The sequence below is a fragment of the Odontesthes bonariensis genome, chromosome 15, assembly GCF_027942865.1.
Source record: "Odontesthes bonariensis isolate fOdoBon6 chromosome 15, fOdoBon6.hap1, whole genome shotgun sequence".
Lineage (NCBI taxonomy): Eukaryota > Metazoa > Chordata > Actinopteri > Atheriniformes > Atherinopsidae > Odontesthes > Odontesthes bonariensis.
In genome coordinates, this window is record NC_134520.1 from 17,942,678 (window position 1) to 17,952,304 (window position 9,627).

At 41.6% G+C, this 9,627-nt stretch overlaps 1 protein-coding gene across 1 annotated transcript; it reads left to right on the top strand.

Moving 5' to 3' along the window:
• Positions 1–1,237: 1,237 nt before the first annotated feature.
• On the top strand, positions 1,238–7,898 carry gclm (glutamate-cysteine ligase, modifier subunit). The gene is made up of 7 exons (XM_075485307.1): positions 1,238–1,601; positions 2,750–2,812; positions 3,862–3,946; positions 5,055–5,111; positions 5,235–5,437; positions 5,647–5,761; positions 6,653–7,898. The coding sequence occupies exons 1-7, from the start codon at positions 1,464–1,466 to the stop codon at positions 6,820–6,822; spliced, it is 831 nt and encodes a 276-aa protein (XP_075341422.1). The 5' UTR covers positions 1,238–1,463; the 3' UTR covers positions 6,823–7,898.
• Positions 7,899–9,627: the final 1,729 nt, after the last annotated feature.

Below are 9,627 nucleotides of genomic sequence, written 5' to 3' on the forward strand. Positions count from 1 at the left end.
TCTTATTTCTTGCACCAAATGTTTTCAGTGGGTGACAGGTCTGGAGTGCAGGGAGCTCAGATTACCTCCTGAATTATTTAACCTAAGAACTACGGCGATGTGATACCCAAATATCTAGGAAACCAAACTTTCCGTGACACGTTACATCAAACATATGCGTATTAGGATTTTACTCCGTTTAGAAACACGTCATGCAGAATAAATATAAAGTAATGTGACCAAATACACAGTCAAATCTGCTTAAAGTGGTGGTGCAAATATACAATAAATAAAATATGTAAAGGGCTCAGCTAGCACTTATATTCAAAGCCAACATGTGCTGTTACAAAGCACTGAGATAGAGTAAGTTACTCACCAGCTTCTAAAATTGAGATAAATATGTATAATCACACCTTTATAATTCTGCATGTTAATGGTTCAGCAATGATAAGCCACGTGTATAACAACAATATATGAAAATAAGAAAGGGAACATTGAGTACAGTACATTGAGTATTTCACCACCAAGCAGAGAGTGAAAGTAAAATCTCTGAATCTACCCCCACAACTTTCTGTTTTTTTGTGAGGTGTTGCAGCCTTGACATGTGACAGAAAAGCACAGATCTAAATGATAGCTGTGGCTCGGTTCCATGTAGCTGCTTCAGATTTGGGGTTGCGGTGTTATTTATGCACACTGGCCTGAGCTAACTGGGACAGTGAAACACAACAGATCCATGTTCTGTGTTACAACAAAAGTCCTTTTAACTACTTCAAAAATATTTCGTATATATTGTTAAATTCAAAATGAGTATGTATTTTTTGTTAAAAAAGCAATAAAAACGTCTGTTTATATGTTGATTTCTTTCTTCTATTTTATCACTAAATAATGAGCAAATGACTGTTTTTATTCACATTTTACACGTCCAAAGTTTTGTTGGAAACGGGGCTGTAACAAAATCAGTTTGCAAGACAACAAATAACAGCTGTCAAAGGCTGTGGAGCGTAGAAAAATCGAATAAATATTATGAGAATGAAATAAATTACAAATGAAGAGGTAACATAAAATGTTAGAAATACAAGAGTGGAGTCCAGCTCCCACAGAAGCCAATCTGAACCCAACACTGTCCGTTTTCAAAATGACAACAAATACAACCACGCCATCTACTGGTGTGACTGAGAAGTGCAGGTACAATGGCCCAATGTAGTCCAATGTAAAGTCATATACTGGACTCTGAATGACACTTCCATGTGGGCGTGACTGACCGGCTTTACTACCACCATAACAGCCACTAAGGAAGCGCCAATCCAACAAGTTAGTCAACACTGACTGAATGCAAGTCATCCTGACTGCATCATTTTAACAGTAGCGTGGCTGCTTGTCCAGCAGTTACAGCTGCAGTCAATCACAGCTCGTGCTGCCAGCCGTCACATTTCGACGCAGTCAACACTGTATAGCGGCTTGTTAGCTTAGCTACCGAGGACCACATGGACTCTCAAAACACCAACATGAGCGCCGACGCGAAGGTGCTGCTGAGCCACGCCAAGACCCTCAGGCTCCACACCGGGAATTTAGTCAACCGAAGTCGGATGAAAAAGAAATGCCCGGGCTCCCCCAGCGAGGAGGTAAGAGACTGTCAAATAAAAGCGGCGGCGGTCTGACCATGTAGCCTGTTAGCTTAGCCTACAAGTCAGGCTACCTAGATAATAGTGTGTAAGCTAAAAGAAGGCCTTCGTAACCTTACATGAACTAAAATGAAAAAGGCAGTTATGTAGCTGTCTCAGGGATAACTGTAGCCTAGCTGTTTCAGATTATGTATAAAACACAGTGTAACAAACAATGGTTTAGTCTACATGAATACTTTTAGAGTAGGAGAATGGTTGTTGTAGGGTTTCAGCATTTAGATTGCAATCTGAATGTAGACCCACATAGAGCATGTGCTTAGTTTGCATCAGCCGTTAATAGATCCACAGACAGAAAGGGTTGTTACCCTGAATATCTCTCGCAAAACCCGTAAAACCAGAGAATCTGGTTGCGCTTTAAACTATCCAAATATCAGGGGATAGGTTTGGTGGTGACACATTTTTGTAATGGTATAAACACTTTCAGATTACTTTTTCTCTCTGGCCAACGGGGTTATTGGCAAGTTTGAGTAAAATCCTACAACTCGTAACTGTTTGATCAATGACCTCAGCGGCTGATCCATTAACAAAAGGTTCTCTAGTGAATGACTTCTGGCTCTGTTTATAAGTCAAGTGTAGTTATATAAAGTTGTGGCGGCTGTTACATTATTAACACACTCATTGTGTCACAGTTGAGTCCCTCAGAAAGTATGTAGCTACACGCCCTGCCTCAGTCCAAAGTTGGTTTTGTAGTTTTTAATAGCCGTAATTAAGGGCTAAACTTTCTTTTCAACTGAATAAAGATGCACAGTTATTGATCAGTGATGCCATCATGTGATGTCACATACTGTCTCGCCAACGCCGCAAACGCTGTGTCATCCTTACTCAACCCAAACAACACTGACACGGCTGTCTGTCACACCTGTGTGTGTGTGTGTGTGTGTGTGAGACACTATGTAAATACAGCGGTGTGCACTCTAAACAATACATTTATTGGCCTTTAAGGCTCGCTTATCTCCCTTCTCAAGCATCAGTCCTGAGCTCAGGCCCTTTATGGCACTGTACTGAGACGTGTGTGTGTCTTTTTTTTTTTTTTTTAAACATTATGACTAATACATATATATTTATTTAATCTTTTTTTTTAATTTCAGCTTCGAGACTGCATTCAAGCCACGCTGAGTGCCTGGTTTTCCTCGACAAAACCACCACCCACGGTGAGGAGACAGTTTAAGGCAGCTTTCACGCATTCCATCACTCTGAGAAATGAACTGCGGCGTCGTTATGAACAGCGTTGCGCAGTCAGGACAGCAGCGCGGGAATGAGATGCCCAGTGATGTGCTATTGCGCTGTTTCACAGTTGGATTCCGGTGTTTGTGAAAGTAAAACAACCGTGGCGATTGACTTCAAAGGGAGCGTGCAGGCTTTCTGAAAAGAAGCTGTCAGAGCGAATGTTCATGCAGTGCTGCCTGCCAAAAGCGCCGTTCCAAATGTGGATCTATCTGTCGGTTTGGGTGGGTGGGGGTGGTGGTACTTTGGTTTTGGTTTGGTTCTATTGCCGCTAATAGAATTCCTAGCAAGCGTTACTTATTGAACGCTGCGTTTCTGTCAAACAAATATGTTTTGAAAATGGTGAAATCGAATGAAATGGGCTGCAAGATCAACAGCGGTGAACCAACAGTCCTGCTGAACCCTCGCCTGCCCTGTGCTGTTTTGCTGGGCTCAGCTAATCTGTCTCAGCTTTCATCCCCACACCCACCAGACTCGCGCAGGGGTTAGGGGAGGTTCGAATAGCTGAGGTGAGTTCTTGCACAGTTGAACAGCTCTTATGATGCTTCCCCTGCGGGGAAATGTTAAGAATGGGACGTTGGAGTCACGCTTTGTGCTCTCTGTCTCATCCGTTTATTCACTGGTTTGTAGGATAGTAACAGTTTTGTGTTGAAGAGATCATGTACTGAGCCCCTTTTAGAAAAGCACAAACATAGGTTTGATTGCAGGTTTTTCTGTCAGTCCCGTGTTTGAATAAATGTTGAGTTACTCTCACTAAAGGTCTTCTTGCTCATGGTCATTTGGCTGTGGAATAATTAGAAAAAAATAGTTTTTTTTTTTTCTTTCTCTATAAGAAAAGTCGAGGCTTTTTAACACAAGAAGACAAAAAAACTCTCACAAGGAAAGTGTGACACACAACGACTGAATGAGGGGAAAGAACGAACAGGTCCAGTCTGATCTAAGTTAGTCTCTAATCAGTGCCCTTGTTATCACACAGGACCCTCTGGAGACACTGGTCTGCTCCATTCCTGAGGCGGCAGATGCTATCACACCCGAAGAGAGGGAGGAGGTGAAGGTTTCAGGTCAGTGCTGGCTGTCCTGTTCAAATCAAAAATCTAAGGTGACTCGAAAGGTAAAATTGCCTCACCAGGTCAACAAGAACCAACTCTAGAGTAATCGTCTTTAGAAGTGCATCTCATGAGAGACAGAAGCCGCATTCGGACTGTAGGAACCTTTGGCAGTTCTAATAACCTTTTAATCCACGGGGCCGTTTTCTCCCGTGTTCGGACAAACAGGAACTCGGGACCATCGCCCTCGGTTCCTATAACCATTTTAGCTCCTTCTCCGAGGCTGGGTCTTTTCTGGGTTCTATAGGAACACATCTGACGGAGGTGTATGGTGGTCGGTAGCTATGCCCCATGTCATGTTGTCATGGCTGAAATGTTTCCTCATACGACACAGACACAACCTGCGCGTATTTAATAAGTTAAACTTACACGTCGTCTCCTTTGTCTGCGGCGCTCTGCTCTCCCTCCTTCTTTCATGAAACAAAGAAGTATCGCCTGCCGCTCGATCCTTCGTCTCCTGACTCTCTCTGTGAGCTCTTCCAGCCTCGATGTTAGACGCCCGATGTGATCGTCCATGATTAATATCACCATCATGCAGACCATGAACACGGTGGCCTCTCCATATTAGCTTCTTTGTGGTGTTTTTTTCTTCTCTCCTTGCTTTTCGCGGGTTTTGTTTTGTTTTGTTGTTGAATGTATCGCTAAAGTAACACGTCACTGTCGCAGACGGTTGCGCCGCATCAGTCCACAGGAGTCCGGAGACTCCTGTGTGATTGCAGACTGAAACAGTTACGCTGGGGAAGGACAGTTATCAGAACGGAATTCAAGGAGGACTGTTCTTAGAACGGCTCTGTCCGAATGCGGCTAGAGAGAGTGAGAGTAGAAAGAAGAGGCTCACTATGCATGTCTTCATTTATTTCTTTTTTCTATTTTCCAAGGCAGGTGTTGCTTTTATTTGTATTGATCTTTTATCTTAATAACAACTTTCCATGGTGATTTAATCAAAATATCTTCAGCACACATTTTAAGAACCTCAGATGGAATAATTGAATAATAAGCTCCCAGAATGAACTAACTGCAGTCTGAGGATGACACGTTGATGGAGGCCTTGTTTATTTTGCAGTTAAGCTCTTCCTGTGTGAGCCTGGTCAGTCTGCCATCAGAGATGCAGTGGAGATGGGTGAGCTTTAAATCTCTGCAGCAAGAATTGAATGTGCTTTTTAAAGTGTCACTCAACCATTCAAACGTTTCTCTGTGACACCTCCCTGTTTGTCTCCCTCCCTCCCTCCCTCCCTCTCGCCAGCCTGCCAGACCCTGGCAGTGTCTCAGCTGGACTCTGTTATCATAGCACCGCCCGGCCCTGTGGAGGGGGACGGCCAAACGCTGGCTCACCTGCAGCCAGCATGGGAGGAGCTGGAGGCTCTGGTCAGGAGCCAGAAGATCGCAGCCATCGGCACCTCTGATCTTGACAAAGATCTGATGGAGCAGCTCTACAACTGGGCTCAGGTAGGTGGAATCTTTTTGTGTTTCACCTGCGATCCGTTGTGGAAACAAGGATGCTGACTTCTACAAAAAAGTCTTGAAAGCAGATTTGGAAAAATCTATTCTATCTAAGGATGCTTTGATCAGTGCACTGTTTAGAGACCAGGCAGCTTCTGCCATTTTCTGTGTTGTACCACATAAAGCCAATGGCCTGATTTCCTTCCCCATACCAGGTGAAACCCAGCAGTAACCAGGTCAACCTGGCCTCCTGCTGCGTGATGCCTCCTGACCTGACAGCCTTCGCTAAAGAGTTTGACATCCAGCTGCTCACACACAATGACCCCAAAGGTGAAATGCTGTTTTTTTTCTCTTTATTGTTAGTTAGATTCTGGGTGTTGTTTTTTGTTTATTTGATCAGTTCTGATGTAGCTGGTGACATTTTGAACTGCTAAAATGTTGGTTATAAAAAGCTGCACTTGTTCCAGGTTGTTCTGTCTTTATTTAACACTTAAAGTGTTTGTTTTTTTTGGGTTTTTTTCTACAGCAAATCACCAAAGACCATTGTAGCTATATAATAAAAACCCACCCATCAGCCATGTTGTCTTCATGCTTTCTCATTAGCGCGAATGTGGGCGTTGTTGTAGACGCTGACCCACATTGACTTTATCACGTGCATCTGATGGTTTGTTGCACTCTGTCGTCTCTGAAGTTGTTATTGGAAACAGTTTTTTATATTGTCTCTCACAATATACTTCAAAGGGAGCCGGATGAATAATCCTTCAAAAAGCCATCATCATTAAGGATCAGTGGTTAACTTTTGAAGATTAGTTTATTTAGTTATAAAAAAAAAAACACAACAAAACAGATGTAATTCGAACATTTGTAATGACTGAACAGGCTCCAGCAGAAGCCTCGAATATCATGAAGTGAATTCAACACAGAAAATGAATTAGTTAACATTATGTTAGCACTTGTTGTGCAGTTAAATTTAAAGTTACTGTCGCCTACATGCACAGCAGGGTGGCTTTTATTGCAACAGTTTGCGATCATTTTCGTGTTGAACAATGTTATCGTGTGATGATTTAGAGCGTGAATGGAGATGTTTTATTTTGGGACACTGTTTTAATAGGAAAACATGTCGATGTGGATCTAGTCTTTGGTTAATCTACGCTGCGCACCACGATTCTTTTTGTGAATTTGAAATGTCTAAATGCTTTTTTTCTTTTGTTTCTCTTCCAGAGTTGATGTCTGCAGACACATTCCAGGAGGCCATGCGGGAAGGAGTGCAGGACCTGAGCATCACGGACTGGAGGCTGGAGTGGGTCCTGCGCTACTCCGTTATTGTCAAGAGCAGGGGCATCATCAAGTCTAAGGGCTACCTCGTCAGTGCGAAGAGGGCGAGCCCCTAGCTCCCAAACAGAGAAAAAGCCACATGGACGGAGCCAGTTTCCTCTGTTTTCATTCACACACACACACAACATGCAGTTACAGCTCTGAATAATGGATGGTGCTAATCACCACTAGTCATGAAGTCGTTTCACCCTCCTGGTAAGGTTGTATCTTCCTCAGCTATGATTTACTCTGTTTAACAGATGCAGATAGTCGTTGCTGTTGTCTCGGTGAGATTAAAAGCGCGAGAGATGGAGGATTCAGTGACTTTAACCAATGTTGACTCAAAACGGCACATTGACAGATCAGCTGTTTATAACACGGTATATCAATGGAAAACGGTGGCTGCTAAATTTGGTCTGAGGTCGAGGTCCGTTTACCATGTTCGGATGTAAAGTGCCTCTCATCTCTTTCTTCTTCTGCTCCCATTCCTGCTTTGTCTGCGTGCCTGCAGCTTTAAATAAATCGGTCTGTATGAGAAAACCGAGGAGGCAAAGCAGGCGAATAAGATAGGAACGTAGATAATCTATCCAGTTCGAAAGAAGAAACTGTAATGATGCCGGAGGAGATGCATCTAGAGAAATGTTTTATTCATTCAATTTGGATTTTCCTTTCGTTTAACACATTTTACATTCCTTTAAGAAAAACAATGCACTCATTCAAACCCAAATACAGTTGAGCTATTGAATGATACACATTGAATTAGATTTTAAATGAGATAAAGAATTACGACTAAGGTTTGAAAAAAAAAAAAAACAACAACACTATTTTGTCATGCTTTTTCCTCTAATAATTGTTTTTTTTTTTTTTTTTTTAAGATGCATCGACATGTTTATCCCCCCTGTGCTCATGAGTAAAGCAATATTTTGAGATTTAACACAACTGGTAGGCTGATGTCCTTTTATATGTTGTTATGGCAGCACTGGAAGATATGGACAAATGGTTTGGACGAAGAAGTTTTTATTTTAAGAAGTTTTTTGTTTTTTTTCCGGACTGGGTCCAGTAGAGTCTCAATTTTCTCTTGTACTGTAAAAAAATCTATTTAATATATCATGTCTGTATATCATGAATTGGCCTGATTAAAATGATGAAATGACTCATTTTTGATTCTACTCGACATCAAAGAGTTCAGTGTTGAAACAAAATGGGAAAAAAGAGGTATGTGAGGTAGCTTAAAACAATGAAACTAGGAAACAAACTGTTGAGTAGTTTCCTTCTTGGATGTTCACATAGTTTGTTTTGAAGTACTTGAAGCCCGTTTAAAGTGATAAAAGTACATCTTACAAAGGTTATTGTAAATTTGTGGAAAGTAGGTTTGATGCACACAGCTGGCACATTTTGCCTAGTTTGAAATTCGTGATCCCAAATTTAAACCACATCTAATGACTATGTAATGAATTGCACAAAGACTGTCAAGCAAACTGCTGTTGTACCGAGCTATGCGTAGACAGCTTTAACTTTCAGAATCGGCAAGAATAATCTCAGGATAGAATGTCATAACTCAAGATCTAAATCCCTGGGATCTTCTTTTGCCTGTGATCTGTCCTTTGTGCTTCTTTAAACACGGCCCAGCATTTATTGTTTAATTTAGCTGAAAAACACACAGAGCAAAGAGCAAAAAACTCTCAGGCTGTGGCCGAGGAATAAATGAGCACACCGCTATGATCATTTTGCACCAACACGGATTTGTCTGTTCACACCCATCACTGAAAATATGTTAACATACTGAGATACAGATACATCATGTGAGCGATAACTGTGGGATCAAATAAGGGTCTGAAAGATTTTGTACAATGATGTTCACATGTGTAAAAAGTTTTGAAGTTGTAAAAACATTTTGTGTATGTGTAAAACATATTTGTATCTGGGAATATTTTGTGCATGTGTAAAACTAAATCCGACGGACACACAAATTTCACCTTCAAGTGCGACCCTGAAGTTAAAAGTTTACAAAACTAGTAGAAATTTTGACCCTGTTTTGATGCTTTTGTGGGTCCCGAGGATGACCGGAATTGAGAAACACTGAACTACACTTTTCAACTGTCAAAATGTCACATTCCGCTTATATGACAACATCAACAAAACTTTTGATGTCGCTATATCGTCAAATTGCCGATACCTTTAATTAACTTACCTGAGCACGAGCGTTTCCCTCCATACTGTTTTTCCTCCATCAGTACCAACGTGTGCCTGCTGAGTGTCGTTGGTGCTCAGAAATTGGATGTTTGGTTGGTGCGTGGGTGGGCACCGGGTTGATTGGCAAGTCAGTAAGCAACGTGCTGATTGGCTATTCACGCAGGCGTCAAAACAGGGTCAAAATTCCTACTTGTAACTTGAGTTTTGTAAACTTGTAACTTCAACTTGAAGGTTGAAAATTTGTGTGTCCGTCGGATTTAGTTTTACACATACACAAAATATTGCCACAGATACAAATATGTTTTACACATACATTAAATGTTTTTACAACTTCAAAACTTTGTTACACATGTGAACATCATTGCACAAGTGGTAAAATCTTTTTGACCCTTATTTGATCCCATACTACCATTACATTACAAGTGGAAGAGACTGTAAAGTCAAAAATGGGGAATGGTTTCCCTTGGGGCCCCCCTGGTGTAACGCCAAAATCAGGGACCCATCAGCAGTGGCGGCTCCTGACATTTTTTTTAGGTAGTGCAATTTCCAGTCTGTGAAAGCTACATCAGAGTGTGCTGTGCGAAGCTGAACCGATTGCACTGATGCAAACCTGTTATGTTCCCACACAGGAAATAAAATGTCCAATCGTCCAGAAACTCCTTGTCTTCCTTAAATAAACACAACGCAGA